Source organism: Mauremys reevesii, linkage group 18 (genome assembly GCF_016161935.1).
Source record: "Mauremys reevesii isolate NIE-2019 linkage group 18, ASM1616193v1, whole genome shotgun sequence".
Lineage (NCBI taxonomy): Eukaryota > Metazoa > Chordata > Testudines > Geoemydidae > Mauremys > Mauremys reevesii.
The window spans coordinates 24,118,388-24,136,262 of record NC_052640.1 but is presented as its reverse complement, the minus strand read 5'-3'; the positions used below and the strand labels follow the sequence as shown (position 1 = coordinate 24,136,262).

General features: G+C 39.4%; 1 protein-coding gene across 4 annotated transcripts in view; it reads right to left on the bottom strand.

The window, feature by feature from the left end:
• Positions 1-1,459: 1,459 nt before the first annotated feature.
• Positions 1,460-17,875, bottom strand: part of FBXO21 (F-box protein 21) — a 35,835-nt gene continuing 19,419 nt past the window's right edge. For 2 of the 4 annotated variants that reach the window (XM_039505186.1, XM_039505184.1), the window contains exons 10-12: positions 12,107-12,297; positions 9,885-10,042; positions 1,460-7,209 (exon numbers count right to left, since the gene is read on the bottom strand). In XM_039505186.1, coding sequence (XP_039361120.1) covers positions 7,031-7,209; positions 9,885-10,042; positions 12,107-12,297 — 528 coding nt within the window. In that variant the 3' untranslated portion in view covers positions 1,460-7,030. Of the gene's footprint in view, positions 7,210-7,593; positions 7,711-9,884; positions 10,043-12,106; positions 12,298-17,875 lie in introns of all 4 variants that reach the window. The other 2 variants (XR_005589570.1, XM_039505187.1) reach the window with 2 other exon arrangements.

Genomic DNA, 17,875 nt, shown 5'->3' with positions numbered 1-17,875 from the left:
TTTCAAACGACTTTAATTTACATTTGTTAAGCAAATCATCCATCTACTTACTTGTAGGAAAAAGCAGCCAGAAGAGTGCACGGTCCCTCCCCAGCTTAGGTGTCTTGCACCTGGTGCAAATGATTTAAAAAAATGAATATTAGCATAGTTCAGCTCCTTAAGGGCTACTTCAGAAAAGTATGGCTGCCAAGACAAGAAAGTAAATGCAACGAATGGGAGGAAATCAGCAAGGATGGCCGTAGAGTTTTGGAGCGCCAGAAGCACGGCTTTCCCATTCCTGCCTTTAGTCCCGGTGCTAGAAGAGGGAACTGGGCTTTGTATATGATTGTAGCGGGTTGGGTGGGGGAGGAAAGAACTCAAAACAACATTAAGACAAAATTGCTGAGGATTCTACAAGGAATCTAGAAACACAGGCCAGCCATGGACACTGGTAAGCTGCTTTGTTTTAAGGGTCTAAGGCAGGGGTCTCCAAACTTTGAGACAAGGGCCATATTAGATTTTTGAAGGGGCTTCGCGGGCTGAAGCGACTGGGAAAAAAATTAAATATATGCAAATATATTCAAAATCGTTAAAAACCAAACACTACTCTACTGTGTCAGTGTTGCATTAAATTCTAAATCAGGTATAAACGTTAATCGATGCAGATACTGTGAAATCACACAAAATATGTCAATACATTAAAAATCATTTCACTTTTATTTTATTTCTAAAAACTCACACATTTGTATCACACAAATACTGTTTGGTTCTATTAGTGCTGTAGTTAACATTTAACCATTATGAAAGTGTTAATTTCCATCTTCTTTACTCCATTTATTGGAGATGTAATTAAGCATCTGGCTTGTATTTTTACTCTAAGGCAGGGGTCTGTGCCTGCTCAGCTGCAGCAGCAACTCTCCTCTAAGTTGGCTTCCCTTTTGGGGGGACACTGGCTCCACGGGTCACTCACCCCTCTGCACAGCTCAGCTGTGCTGCCCTGTGTGAGCTGCTGCCGGCAGCCCCTCCTGCTGCCTGCTCCACATGCCTACTCAGCTGTTTGCTTCTCCCCTGCTGGTTGGAGGGCCGGACAAATGGAAGCCGCGGGCCAGATCCGGACCACAGGCCGTAGTTTGGAGACCCCTGGTCTAAGGCATATGCTTTAGAAAACTGAGCTTAATGTTAAAATGGAACTCCTGTCCACAGTGTAGAAAAACCCATTTCATATTCCTAATCAGACATACCAGAGAATGTAGAAAGCAGCATATCAGATGGTTTCTTCTATTTCGGAAAGCCCTGGGGGCATATCTTACCTATGGCATTCTTTACTCTTAAAAAAGTTCCTAACAGCCCTTTGGATCTGTTTTAAAACCCCACAAGCCTCTTGGTTTGTAACATGGTAGGTGGTTTGCTTTAGAATAAAAACAAATAGCCGTATTTTTAATCAATTTATTTTATTGGGATTTTCCAAGTCATAAGGGCCATAGCACATGGGGGGGGGGGGGGGAAGGTGTCCACACATTGAATAAAAAAAAATTTCAGGAGAAATACAAATTGGGAAAAACCAGAGCACCTAGAGAACCACGTGAGTCATTAGGTATTGAACATTCCCTATCCATGATAAGAGAGATGTAATACTATGTTTCAGTGTTGTACAAGTGAAACATTGGCAAGAATCAAGGCGACTGCAGGCAAGTCACAACATCCCCCATATCCTCTTGCCATCATCCTCAGTACCAGGAAGTAAAAGTTACACAGCAATTTGAGTACTAGCATCCAGAACTGAGGTGTCCAGTGCCCTGTCCCATCAGATAAACCAATACAAGAGTAAACCAGAGAATTCAGCACCAAGAATTTTATGGTTTCTCAAGAGGAAGTTCGAAAAAAGACAAAAGCCCTTTATTTTCACAAAGAGTTCGGTCTCTTTAAGTGTCTTGGGAGTAAGGGAAAGAGTACGACCTGGTACAACAGACTTTACACTTACCCCAAAGAGTAGTAGAAATAGATGATCAGTTCCACCTGTGCCTGGAGCTCAGCGCTTCCATGACTTGAGCAGTCACATACTAAAGACAGTGAACCTGGTAACTGGGCAGAATACCCACATGGATTACCCAATATAGCTTGAAGATGACCCAATCAGATTTATCACCCACCAGCTGAAGATAATAAATCATGCACCTAATATACATTGCTTCCCCTAGTTCTCATTATCCTCCCATTCCTTTCTCCTCCCCAATCTTCATTGCATTATCTTCCACTGCCAAAAGCCTTGTGATATTTTTAATGCAATTAACACCTCACTGGTCCCTATTATCCTCCTGAAATATGAACCTCCTTCTAATATCCATGAAACAGAGGGTGAAAAGGAATAGGACAGTATTAGCTGCAGCAGAAAGTGCAGCTCTCTTATATTCTACTCTTAAAAAACGTAGCATATATATTAACCACAGGGAACAGGATTTTGGTACTAGACTGGACAGGTATAGAAATCCATTTTACTTGGCGGAAAGGAGATGGAGCGAAGTTGGATGACACAAGAAAGACAGACTTCCAGTTTCTCTGGAAAACATGCCACATTTCCAGAAGCAAGCTATTAACAGGCCTGGTAAAGGACCAGCTTAGATATTATTTTGCCTGTATACACTGGCTGAAGTCACTCAAAAAGAATAGCTCAAGAGAATCAGAAACTCCAGACTCAATGTCCTCTTTTTGTTTCAGAAGTGCAGCCAAGAGAAAAGATTCTGAAAAATGCACACCCCCGTGGAGGTGGTTTGGGACTGCTGATGCTGGAGCAATCCTTGCACAAGATCCATAAAGTTGGACAGACATTCCCTAGATGTCAGATTAACCCCTTGTGTCTCTTCATGCCCAATAACTGATATATCTAACATGGCTTCGAAGAGTTGCACTCACAAAACACACCTGGAATAATTGTAATTTTGATAGGCCAGTAAAATATTTGTTTCTCCTACATCAGCATCAGTGTATTAAATGTGGACATGTAAGTATTGTGCCCATTCTAGAAAAATTTCTTGACAGTTTTGGAAGCTCAATCTAGCGTCTTCTTAGGTGTGTATGCAAGCAGTGTTAATAATAACCAAGATGTGACATTCATTTCCTCCCCCGCTAAGACTGCGAGAAGTTGCAATAGGAGATAAGTAATATTTTGCTATGGGATACAGGCTACTAAAAATCTGAATAGGGAAAAGGAACAAAGTGGACATGTAGAATTGCTTAACAGAATGGAACAAATTACAAGAACGGAAACCCTACAAAACCAAGAGAATCTTCAATACAATTTGTAATGGCAAATTCATAAAACCTAATATTGTTTTAGGAAAAGCAGTTTGTACCTTTAACATGTACATAATTACTACAGATGACATATCGAACACTTCATAGGACAAGATACAACTCAGAGCCGTTTTATATCTTGGAAGGCGTCTCCCATATTAGAAAGGTGTTTTGACTATTCTGAAGGCAGATTTTTGTTGGAGTATGAAGTGATAACTCAAGAATTTGGCTTTCGATGTAATTTATTCAGGATAAAATGATCTAGGTGAAGTGATTTGTCAAGTTAAGCAAGTCTGACCCTATATACATCTATAATCCTGTCAATGGTCTTTTCCCCCAGGCCCTGATCTTTCATTTTCCTGAATCATCATCTACTAATGATATACTCTGGGTGAAATACAGTTCTACTCTAAGAAGTCACTATGAAAATGGCACCTGACTTTTCAGATCTGTGTATAAACACAATCAGATCTGACCACTTTAATGATTAAAATAAGCTCACACTATTTTTTACTCCAGTTAGCTGTGCAGAATCAATGAAGCTATGAATGAGCAATTCATTCTTGTGCAACAGAATTGTTTACTAAGTTCCAATCACTTACGTTTCTGCAACCCCATGGAAAGCAATGGGATCACACGGGTGTCACTGAGGATGTAATTTCCCCTACAGAACCTTTTTTACTAGTGATATCTACGAAAAGAACCCAAACTTGACTCAGATCCCAAACTGGGTGTGTAGGACTGGAAGTTAGAAAGTTATTTTTACTCCTACACTTAGTCCATATGAAAAAGAAAACTGAACATATAGTCACATGATGCCATTTTTACAGAATCATACGGCAGAGCAGAACCACAATCTGGGCTAAACTTTCCCATACAAAGGTATTTCCCCTTCTAACCACCATAGAAATCTGCTATTTTTAGTTCATAGACATGCAGAAGTGTTCTACAGATCCTATGATTCACAAGGAATTCATACATAAAATTCTGCAGACGATGTGTCCATTGTATAGACAAAAAAATTCAGAGGTTCTCAAACTTTTGTACTGGTGACCCCTTTCACAAAGCAAGCCTCTGAGTGCGATTCCCTTGTCAATTAAACACACTTTTTAATGTATTTAACACCATTATAAATGCTGGAGGCAAAGTGGGGTTTGGGGTGGAGGCTGACAGCTCATGAGCCCGAGGGGTCCCGACCCCCAGTTTGAGAACCCCTGGACAAGATCAACCTAGTCTATAATATAGACACAAGCTAACAGTGGAACAATTGTTTGAAAAGTAGCTACACATAACTCACTTTTAATACTCGTATCCAATGGTTCCACCTCACAAACTGATACAGTAAGTGTGACAAGGGACTATGTCAAAGATTTGTGAAAACGGTCAAGAACAGTTGCAATGATTTATCAGGTCCAAAATCCACTTTTTTAAAAAAAAATATATGTGCCCAAATAAAAATGTACACGAACAGGCTATAGGGGCTACTTTCGAGCCCATTTTGTATCACTAAATTATAGCATATATTTAAAATGTGTCTCAATACATATTTACAGTTATAACTTGAGGTTAAAATTTTGTTTTAATGTTACCTTTAAAAGCAAAGGAAAACCAAGTCACACTGAAACACGATGTTGACCAGAGCTTGCGTAGGAGTTTAATTGCACGTGTACCACTGATATTCAATAGCAGAATAAGAGTTTGCATTTATAAAGCACTTTTCAGCTGAGGATTTCAAAGCGCTTTTCAAACATTCGCAACGCACCCATGGGAGGAACAACAGGTAAATATTAGACCATCCATTCTGCAGATGATAAAGTGAGGCAGAGAGAAGTGACTTGCCCAAGGTCACACAGTGGGTAGTGGCAGAGCTGGGAACCTGGAAATCCTGACTCCTAGTCATCTGCCTCTTTCTACTATATGTTTAAGGGTCAGATGCACAACAGTCTAGAAATTAAAACTGAAGGCAGTGTTTCCTCATTTACTCTACTAGCGGAGTCCCTCCAAACACGGGCAATCTTTCAGGCTATGCCCTAAAAATTACATTTTCAACCCCTTAAAGACAGAGATTTGGATTTTAGTCTGAAGTTTGCAGAGTTTTCACAGGTATTTAGCTACGTGGCTCTCAAATCAGTGACAACTGTGTACCTAAATCCCCCTTTAATTCAGCTGGGATTATCAGAAAATGTATTGTAGTGTAATTTTATTCTTTCCTTTTTATTAGCACTAATCGTTTTTTTTCTGCTGCCTCTCTAAAGTGTTGAGGAACTTGCAGATCACAACAACTTCTCTGTGAAAAGTATAAGTTGCTTGTTAAATATTTACACAAGACTGAGTGCAAATCAATTATTACCTTAAAAAGACGGGTGCACAGTAGTGCACAAAGACATTTAAAATGTTTCAAGAATAAGGGTGTCATTTTACTCTACAGGGCAGGATAACTAAGTCTTCTCCCTATAACTATGTAACCACATGGTAATTAGAAACAATGACTGCAGCCTGCCTAGAGTTATTAATTTAGAAACTAAAGTACTGTAACTATTCCATATCTTTGTAAATACTTTGCAACTTCACATCCAATTCTTACATAACTCTAAAAGAAAATAATCATGTACTATTTTTCTAGGCTTTGCAGACTCTATGGCGGCAGCCTCATTACAATTCAAGTGTCCTCAGTTTCTGAGGCACCTCCCTTGCAGAGGTCAGAATTTGGACAAAGCCTCTTCTCTTTTCCCTTCAAAGGGCATTTTTCTTTTGATCAAAAGAAAGAAGGCATCATGATATAGGAAATAAGTTCTCCATGTATTGTTTGCCAGATGCTGGCGTCTACTGGCTTTCATGGCACAATCGCAATCTGACAGTATAGATAACAGCAGTTTGCCATCACAAGAGGGTGGTTCAAATTACAAGTTTTAACAGTTTCAACCAGATATGAGGAGACATGTAGAAAAACACATATGACCATATCACAAATTCAACACCATGAAGGGGACATAATGGAAGAAAAAGTACAGGTAGGAATCAGGGTCCCAACAACAAGTTCTTGGGGAGAGAAAATTGCCAGGATCTTATTTTCTATAAAATGATTCAACGGTGCATCTGTAACAGCTGGAAGCGTTACATGTATGAGGTCCATTCAAGTTACTGCTGAACTCACTATCATATGGTGCCTCATGATTCTTGTTCAAGAAAGTTTCAGTGCCATTGCCGAGGCTGACAAGTGATTTCAGCATTTGAATGCTAGCAACCCTAATCATTTTCAGGGTAAGAGGAAAATCAGAATTGAGGAAACAAACAATTGTGGAACCTCAGAGAGACCTTAAAGCTACTGCATACACAGAATAGATATATAAAAAAATACTGCACGTATGATCAATCCTTATCCACAACATGGGATTATTGCAGACGCCAGCTAGAGTCGTAACATGCTCACATCCTAAATATGAAAAATAGATCATAAACACACGAGTGGTAAATGCAAGCGCTCAAGGGAACAATACACTTCATACTTTGATTGTCACTTCAAGATAATGAATGCCTTGTCTGGAATACCAATGCATCCCAAATTAATTGACTAGTGTGGGCAGATGGTAACCGAGTGGTCATTAGACATACGCGATCTCACAGGTTACAAAGTGCGATGCAATTCCTGGGGCATATGCCTGAAGATCATTGTGAAAACTGGCTTCCATAATTCTGTCCACAAAGAGGATACAGCAGCAGCTGTGATAAACTTTCTTCTGTCCTTGTGATCAAGTTACACTCATTCCTTGACTGTGCTGTAAATCTTTTGGACTGTTGCACAAGAAAGTTCCAAATCCTCGGGATACCTAATTTCCAGCTCTGCATTTGCCAGGTAGTGAGTGCCTGTAAACTCAGAAAAATAACGGCCGATATCAGGGTGAGGGATTTCATGAGGCTCCAAGTTATATTCCAGGTTCTCTGTAGAGAGAAGAAAAAGCAGTTATCAGCACACTAATGCCCAGCAATGAAGAAGATTTTTAACTCTGCCTTCAGCTAGTCAGTCTTCTGTTTCAGGGTTTCACCTGCTCTGTTTTCTGAGCAGAACTGATATTTTTTATACTACTACCAAACTACTGTGTCTGAGAACAGTACTGCTGGAATTAAACTAGAGTGTCAGACTGGCTGTTGCTGCAAAGTCATTAATGGATACCGGTTCACTGTGCAGAAGAGAAGTAAGTGGTTCATATTGAAGAGAGAACAAGGACATGTGGGAGTTTGGTAGGCACTCCATCTATGCAGAATCTACACAATTGGGCTCGAACTCCCACAGTCAGGAAGCCAATTCCCAGAAGAGGTACTTACAAACTGCCAAATTGTTTGAAGAGCAAAGGAGAGTCAGTTGTCTCAAACATGCAGGAAGGAAGAATTATGTCTTCCACCTTGAAGGCTCCTGAGGATCAGCTGGGATTTGAGCTATGTCTAGTACACAGAGATTACCATTTAAAATCCACATTTTCTGGAATAGCAGTCCTATACGAAGTGACTGTTTATTCCTTACCACCACAGTATTTTCATGCTCTTTCCTATTTTTAAACATTACCATTTAATCACCGCACACACAGAGAGATTAAAGTAAGATCAGAAGCAATGATGCTACAGTAACAAGATGAACCAAATGCCTACTACTCTCATTTATTTGGTCAGAGGAAAAGCTCTCATTTGTGTAAAGCAGCATTGCTGTGCAGTGGCCAATTAGTGACTCTCAGGTGTACGATCCCCGTGGAGGTCTTGAATGATGTAACATACACTTGGCAGTAACTGGAATATGGGTGGATACAAGCTATGCATAGCACTGTTGGCTTATCTGTGGTGCTTGGGGAGGATGCTGAGACCACCACAACAATCCATCCATCCCTAGTTCTGAAACTAGCAACAGTTAAACTGATCAGTCACAAGCAATATGGTGAAAACCACTTAATTACTGGTAATGTGTTTAGTAGTTAGTTGTGACCCAAACCATATAAACCACAACTGTTAAAACTTTAAAAAACAAAATAGATTTGTTTGAAATCTCCCCCTCAAAATCCCTCTCTCTCTCTCCAAAGCACAAAATTGAAATTGATGCAACAAGCAAAAAGTGACCTGCACACAGTTTGGAAGGGAGGGAAGCGTGGGTGGTCAAGGGAGATACGTGATGGCAAGTAAGGACAAAACAACTGTAGCATACAAGATTGTGCTCTAGAACCAAGAGGACAGTACCAGCCCACAGCTTATGTAGGAGAACTTGGGCTCTGCGACCAACCAGGACTATAGTTACTAATTTTGTTTACAAAAAAAGAGAAACAGATGAGACCATAACACTTATAGTAAGATGCCAGGGCAGATACTTCATTCTCATCCTAATAGCAGTGTGTGCAGAAAGAAGAAAATATTGCTTCTTAGAAAATGCAGGACCTTCCAAAGTCTGCTTCATAAACACACAAGCCTTGGGGCAGAGGCACAGATTCAAGAATCCCAAGTAATACTTATTTTTGGACTACCGAGTGCAAAGTAAAATATTTGGGGAAATCTAAAACCACCAATCTCCCTGTATTTTACACCTACAAGTGTATCTGACCTTTACATTTATTTTTTAAACTTGCTCTCATGTACTGTACTGCAAACTATGTTAGACAGCACCCTCTAGTGAAAGCTGAACCATATTCAGTCAAAATAAATTTTCATAATCAAAGTGCTTCAGAAACATTTAATCAATCTTTGCAACACCCTGTGATGAAGGTATTGTCCCCATTTTATAGATAGTGAGAGGAAGACAAGTGAAGTAATCTGCCCAAGATCAAAGGGGAAGTTAGTGTCACAGGAAGGATCAGAATGCAGGAGTTCTTAGCACCCAATATTTCAGTGTTCTGACCACCACAAGATTTCTTTTTTTTTTTAAATATAGCACAGTGCATTAAAAAATACCCAGAACAATTTCTATAGAAGGCATAGTGATCATAAAAAGGAATCCTTCCATTACACAGTTACTTTACTCCTGATTTTTGTCCAAATCTCCTTAAAAACATGACAAAAACAAAAAAGAAAAAACCCACAAAAGCCAAGAAATTCAGGGTTAAGGGTGAAATTCCATCCTTAACATATTCTGCCTAGACAGTGAAGCTCACCTGGTAGGTGTTCAGACTGTTCTGAGGCCCCTTACAGAATTACATCAACTGTAATACTACCAAATAATTTTCAGATTTAAGTGAAAGGTTGGATCTATTCTCCCAATTAAGAAAACACTGCTGAAAACTTTGATTGCTATTATCATATAAACTATTAAAGGTATTTCAAAATAAAATTGGAGGGCGGCAAGTTAAATTGAAGTTAACTTTTAATTTATTCCTAGTAGTCCTGATCTCGTTGAGAAGTTATGGGGGCGTTCAGAAGCAAAGTAGGTCAACTTAAGATTTGAATATCAGTTTCCTTCTTGCTTGAATCTGGGTTTCAGAGTATATTAGTGCTTATTATTTAAACAGTGATTTAGTAGCTGTATAACTTTAGTGTAAATATTAACACTGTTCAAATAGTAAGCATAACCGATCTGATATACCACACATGTACACAGAAATGAAATGCACATATCACATCTACAGGCTGATTTATTTGCTCACCTTGAGCAGCGTATCGGCAGGATCCATCCTCCACCAGCACATTGTAAAAAGGTTGATGGGGGCCATGAGGCAGGCTATGGACATTCATATTTCTAATCCATTCTTGTCCCATCATGCAGGTGGGATCCCAGCCATAGATGACACAGTTATAGCCATATCTAATTAGAAGTATATATATATAAAATCAAAACCTTGGAAAGGTGCACAACTAGATACTCTTCTTGAGAGAGGAGGACTGCCACTAAAGGGTATGGCAGCTGCATGCTGGCACTCATGAGCTCCTGGGAGAGATTCTGTATAAAGAACACTGTCAACTGAAGTAGATTAAGAAATTCATGTTCCACCTTCAAACTGAAGACAAAGCCAATTAAGAGTCATTTTGAGAACAAAAAATTAATGGAGTTCTCATGGTGCCAATTCTAATCCAATCCACCTGAGGAGACTTGTTCAAAGAGACCCTTTTATAATATTCCTTCATATAGGAGGGAACTAGGACAGTCATCTTGTACTTTAACTCTGTGGTCAAAGAAAATATTTTGAATAAAGCAAACTCACATTTGTTTAACTGAACACAAACAGCCATTCTCTCCCCATCTCTGCTGATAAATCAATAATCACTATCACCACAGTTCCTGCCTCACAGCCATCCAAATCACTTCAGAGATGCTGACACCTTCTTTCCCTTTACTCAATGGCTGATCAGACCCAGCCTATCCTTCACCATAGTATTTGAATACCCAGAGCAGGACAGCATCCACTAGTTAACAACCCATACACCATAAATCTTACTTTGCAGCAAATGGTCATAAGGAATCATGCCACAACTTGTTAGCCTAAGGGCCAATTCCAATAAAGTTTTTTATGCAGAATTAGGTTACAAGAATTTCTAAAGGGTGAAGTACAAGCTTGTAAGAGCCTCAGGTATGTAGTTCATGTATACTGGCCCCAATCCCATCTTCTTTGGTGAAAAACACCTTGCTGTCATAGAACTACATAGATTCATGTACTCCAAGGCCGGAAGAGAACACTGTGAGCATCTAGTCTGACCTCCTGTATAAAACGCAGGCCAGAGAACTTTCCCAAAATATTTCCTAGAGCAGATTATTTAGAAAGCCATCCAATATGGATTTTAAAATGGTCAGTGATGGAGAATCCACCACAACCTTTGGTAAATTCATACAACGGACCTCGTAAAGTTTCCTTCAAACGAACTAACTCCCAAATAACTGAAATACAAATCATGAGTTAAATACTAAAAGACAAAAACAGTATGTGGCACAGATTAAAGCGAACTTGAAAACTACAGTGAAATTACAGTAAAACAGAAAAATTAAGAATTGGGAAGGAGAAAAGATGCATTCTAAGCGTAGATTTGGCAAAAAAAAGCATATTTAGCTGCTATGCTGCAGTCAAACCTATTACAATGCAAACTGACCTGTAGCTTACATTTAACACCCAGTTTAGAAGTCATTGTATTGGGAGGGACAATTATTGTCCATTCCTGCCATGTGACCATAGGATTCTGGGCAAAGAGTTTCCAGAAATATAAAACCTATTTTATTTTTATAGCATTATACGTGATTGTGTGATATCCTTTGAGAAGTCAAAATTACTGTCTCTGCCTTTAAATCTGTTCCTCGTGCACTTATCAGGAATAGGGGCCAGAAAGGCAGCTAAAGCAGCACATCACGGGCAGGTCACACCCCCAAAAAAGTAAAAACAGAAAAATGAGGTCTCCAGTGAATGAGGGAAGATATTATGGGAGAAAAGATGTATAAGATTTTGCTGTTCCTTCCCACTGTCCCTTCAGAGAGAAGAGCAAGAACAGAGAAAACAATGAGATATATTCATTGCTATATCAGTACTATTTCAAGAGCTTAGCCACAGAATCCCTACCAATACATTAACACTTAGGGTTCAGATGGCTCATCTTCATGGTCCTCTTACTAAGCAAAAAATGGACAACACACTTGCGATCCGTCAAAGGACAGTGAAGTATACAGAAGTTAGGCTTCATATCTCTAAAAGGATACATACATAACTACACATGGGGCAGTATGTTCCTTCTCAGACACATCTCTAACCGTTCCTTAGCATGTAGTAAAAATGATGTTCAATTGCAGTAAGAAAGAAGCAGCTGAATACATCATTCCATATACAAACAAGAACACACAGTGTTACAGTGGCAGCTTTTGGACACTGAAAGGTTCAGAGTTGATTACCTCTTGTGTTTCATGATCAGCCCAATAGAAAAGCAGATATCTTTGTGTTTCTCATCAGAATGGTGCTTCACCTCAGGTCCCACTTCCTCCTTACGGCGGTCAATATGCTCTAAGGTATGCTGAACTAAATACCCTACTGCCCCATGCTGGGATGGATCCAACGCTTGAACATGCTGCAGGATGTCCAGAACCTTCAGCAGTGAGAGAAAGAAAACTACCTTTATAAACAGGTCTCTATAGTAGCTTTAAAAAACAACTATCTTCTCCATAGAGCTTAAGTGCCCGATGCTAGATGTCCGCTCCTCTTCAGATCAGGGTTCTCAAAATTTTCTGTAAGGTGAATCACATTTTGCTACAAATTTTGGATCAGTTGCCACCTATCCACCACTGCACAGACTACCTCCCTTCTCATTCAGCATCATGTAACATGCACATGGCAACTACTGCAATTACTTACCGGAAAAGTAATATTAGGAAAATATTTAACCCATCAGCTGCCTTTTATTGCAGCTTAGCAAGTGAAAGTGGGGAACCAGCACCCTGCAACCAGCCAGCTCTTCAAAAACCATTATCTGCTCTAGACTGCAGAGCCAAAGAGCCCTTCAGAGTTGTTTCTAATTACAAGCATCCTTGATGCCCACTAATACAGTCATAGCCTTTTAGCTGGAAGGACTAGAGATAGTCCCTTCAAAGCCAACTAATGTCACTCCTAATTTCTCAGAAAGGTCAGTGGTGCAAAACACGAGGTACGCCCCTGAAAGTCCAACTACGACTCGTAAGCCATACAACTGTTGAGAGCTAGGAGAAGGGTTCAGGATTCCAAACAAGGTTTCCGAGATGGTGGGAGCTTGTTGTTGCTAGACTACCAGACCACCCTTGTGAGACTATTGTAGAAACATATATTACACAGACATGCGTTATAAAAATGGGATACTCAGCGGGGCCCGAGTCAACTTAAGTAGTCTGATTTGTCTTAAAGGGTCAGGAAATGGGACGCATTTCCCCTTTCCAGTATCAAAAGCCTCATCTGCCTACTATTTGCTAAAAAACAAAACAGACTTACACACCTCAGCCTCTGTCAAATACCTCAATTATCCCCTGTCCAGCATCCCCCTAATAGCTTCTGCAACATGGTTATGCATTTTCATTACAAAAGCCTGCAGGACACTGAACACTGACAATCTGGGATAGGATAACAAGTTAATATCAGAGTAAACATTGATCTGTTTGACATATACTGACTCAGAGGCAGAGAGGGGACAGGCAATGAATGAGGGCATAAAAATACTTAGACAAGTAATGAGCAGAAGGCTTGGAGGGCAGTGCTGCATAGTTCAAGATCCCCTGCTACCTAATTTTGGTCAAATGTGCTGCATAGGACATGGGGTCTTATTTCCCATGTAATGTCTCAGCCAGAAACATCAAATGCAAGAAATCTCTGGAAAAGCAAAGTCCTGGCACAGTGATCAAAGCTGTTTCGGATCTTTTGCTATTTAAAAACAACCTGCTCAATTTTTGTTTTAAACCTTATTTAGAAAGAGGAACTACACAAAAATGAAGAAGTTAGTTAAACAGTAATTAAATGGTACAGTGCCAAAAGTGAAATCCCTGCATGGAAGCTGCATGGAAATTTTTTAAAGACATCATAATACGTGCTCAAATTAAATGTATATCCCAAATTAAAAAATATAGTAAGAGGATCAAAAAAGTGCCACTATGGCTAAACAACAAAGTAAAAGAAGCAATGAGAGGTGAAAAGGCATTCTTTAAAAAGTGGAAGTTAAACTCTACTAAGGAAAATAGAAAGGAGCATAAACTCTGGCAAATGAAATATAAAAATATTATTAGGAAGGCCAAAAAAGAGTTTGAAGAACAGCTACCCAAAGACTCAAAAAGTAAAGAGCAAAAAATTTTAAGTACATCAGAAGCAGGAAGCCTGCTAAACAACCAACAGGGCCACTGGACAATCAAGATGCTAAAGGAGCACTCAAGGACAATAAGGCCATTGTGGAGAAACTAAATGAATTCTTTGCATCGGTCTTCACGGCCGAGGATGTGAGGGAGATTCCCAAACCTGAGCCATTCTTTTTAGGTGACAAATCTGAGGAACTGCCCCAGATTGAGGTGTAACCGGTGAATTAATTTTTCCATAACCAGAACCTCATTTTTTTGAGCCATTCCTCTACGGTTGTGCTATTTCTTTTTCTACTGAGAGCCTATCAGTAGCCTAGCAGATAAGAAGTTAATTCTTCATTTCCTTTTGTGTCACCATTTCCGCTAGGAAGTCCAAGGAGGATTACCAAAGGACCATTCGGTAATAAATATTCAACACTTTGTAATGTTTGGTTATGAATTGCAATCCAGTTGTCTTTAATGACTGGACATGTCCACCATATACGCATGAAAAATGCACTTTCGCCACAAATTTTCAAACATTTATCCTCATTCAATCTATATTTTATATGCATATATTATACATACACATATATTAACCTGACTGGTATGAGGTACCATTGAAACAGCATTTTAGAGCAATTTTGATTGCGTTACAGACTGAGGCTGCTGATCCTCTTTTCCAGATCAAATCCTATCCCTCTGGGGCAATCTTTCTATCCAGATCCTTTTCACAGCATGTCCTACATAGACCCTTTTTTTGGTTAGGAAAGCTGCCTGCAAAGATTGATATCAATTAGTTATATATATATTTTTGTTTCCTAATTGACCAGACACCATTACTTCTATTAAAGTTAGCTTTCTGTATAAGACAGCGAAATTGAGAAATAATGTCTCATTTGAAAGTACTGATACCATGAAAGAATGGGCCAGTTAAACTTAGAGATAAAAATTAAGCTAGTTATAGAAGTTTCTTTACTGAATAGCCAGCCAACATGGCACACAGTCTTTAAGGCTCTATAGTTTGTGATCTGGGTTAAGGTCTGGATTATTTACAATAGGTGTCACTGGCGAGGGAAAAGAACTTCTCTCTAGTTCTATCCCAAACTACGGAGTAGCCTTTGTTAAGGGTAAGTACACATTTCTGGAGGGCATGATTTTTTAAAATTTATTATCCATGGCAGCCTAGCCATGTTTGCACTGCCACAATTTTCTTGCTCAATAAAAACCTCAGTGTTTGGCTGAGTTAGGGCACCACCAATCCACTACTGCTTTGAGCTGGCTGCATGTTAGTACCCTTGACTATTTGGAACAGCTAGTCCACCCTGTTTAAAGATCTGTACAAAGTATCAGCACTCAGTCTTTTCTTATCCATATAAATTCTAACAGTCTCCTCTGTATTCCAGTGAGGGTTTTAGCTGGGATGATTACAGAAAGATTTTGAAACAAGACTATGCTCGGCAAAACATTCATTTTCACTGTGGCTATTCTTCCCAACCAAGAAATTGCATGTTTCTCTCAGCACTCCATTTACTGCAATTCCAGTTTGACACTGAAATCTTACAGCTCTTCTAGAGTGTTTGAGATTTGAATTCCCGTATTTTATAGGACTTATTGCCCATTTGTATTCAAATGTTTTCTGGAGGAATGACTTCTCAGAGTCTGGCAAATTTATAGCTAGTATTTCAGATTTGGCATAACTTACTTTAATACAGAGGGTTTCCCAAACTCTCAGATTTCTTTAGATACTAGTTTTAGGGACATATTTGGTTTAGATTAAAATATTACATCATCAGTACATATAAAGCTATTTTCTGATGTGTTCCTGCAAGTTTTATTCCTGTGATAGATTCATTGCTCTTTATCCTCTGTGCAAAAGGTTCCATGGCCAATGCAAAAAGTAAAGGAGACAATGAATATCCCCCACCTAGCCTGTCTGCGTAATTCAAGCAGGGAGATTTAATCCCATTAATTCACACAGCTGCTTTTGGGCTGGTGTAAAGAGCAGTTATCCATCTAAGGAATTGGGGGCCAAAGTCCATATGGGACATGACTTAGAATACTGTGGAACTTTACATTTAATCAAAGGCTTTCTCTGCATCAAGTGACACCAAAAGAAAGGGATCTTTTCTTCATCTGGCATTATAGTTGTTTATAAGCACTCTCCAATTTGTCTATCCTTAATTAATTTGCAAAAGGTAAAAGCAATAGTAAAACATGCATTCTGGTTAGCTCTGTTTGGCTCTTAAGATTTCACATTTCTTTCTACAAATGTGATGTTCTCCATTGTTGTTGGTTTATTTTTCTCTATGCTGGATGGACACTTTGCTAAAAGGGAACCCTTAAAAATAAAAATTCCACGCCACAGAGACGAGTTGAAAGCACATTCTCGGCTGGAGAAAGATGCTGGGTTCTCTGTCAGCTGTTTTCAGGTGCCAGCAACGGATCCCTGCTCCAGAAGTCTGGAATTAACACATGCACAGATGGATGCAATGCAGGAATCCTCAATGATAACTGAGAAGGTTGAGGATTTTTAAGGTGTTTGGCAAATTTGGAGCAGTAAATTACTGATATGGAGAATACAACTTAAGGACATCATCTGTACTTAAGATCAACAAATTGCAGGATAGTAAAGTGGAAACTGCAAATAAATCAACCATAAACCTTCAAATCACTGGAGTGAGAGGAAGTAAATTGATGGTCTGGGGAATTTGTCACAGGTAGCTCTCTGAATCATAAAGCTTAGCTGTCCCATGTCACGGTATATCTGTCATTTCTACTTGAAGATTCCCAGGGAGAATCTTCATTAGCTTGTACCATTTTATTTGTGGGTGAATCTCTTAAATCTGATATTTCCTTCAGACATCGGCAAGCTTGGTGAACATTTTATTATACAAAGGTAGACATTCATGCTAGCTATACCACCCAAGCTTACTGAAGCATGCCTACCAAAGAGGAATTTAGTTATATGGGCATTTAATCAATGGTTTTGTAGTCAGATCACGTGTCTTTGTAATGAGAAAGGTGTTTTTATATACTCCAAAATTGGTAATGGACAGGTGGTCACTCTGAAGTCCACAGAGACTAAGACAAGAATTGGCGGGGGGGGTGGGGAGTGGGAGGAGGAGAGAAGAGATTGCTTAGAAGTTGCTGAAGCAACCGCAAGAGGAATGAAGTGAATGTTGTTGAAAGTCTGGGCTCCTTTCGTACATTCTCCATAATCCAAACACGCAGCTATTGGATTTTGATTTTAAAGATTATTACAAATAAAGACACGTGATAGTTTTGGGGATCTTGTTTCATTGTATTCCCCATGACTCCAGGAAATGAAGAAGAAAAACCACAGTACATATATAATGATGCTCTTAATTTAGCCACTAACTTTCATCACATCACTTTGACAATCACTATATTGGGTAATATTGTGCTGTGAAGAAGTGATTGACAATATCTGTGGAATATGCAGCCACATGTTATTATCCATAATCAACCAGGATTGGGGCCCATTGTTCTAGGCACTGCACCAACATATAGGAAGCAACTGTTCCTGCCCCGAAGAACAATCAAAGATCTGGCAGCAGAGCCCTAAAGCAGTGAATAGGGTTATCTTCAGTGGGGGTGGGGGTTAAGTTCCAATGGTGAGTCCCTGCTGAGCAGAGATTTACATTTATTTTGATTTAAGAGGTATCCCCCTTCACTGATACGAATTGAATTTTGCTAAGTTATTTGCAGCTGCACTGTAACAACATGCTCAATGTAATTACATGGTTTCCTTAATTATCTGCTTTATTCTCCGCTTGATGGAAGGCTTGAGTGACCCAGACAATTTATATGTCCAGGTCCTTTCTCTGTCAAATTATTTGGTCTCCTGCCTTG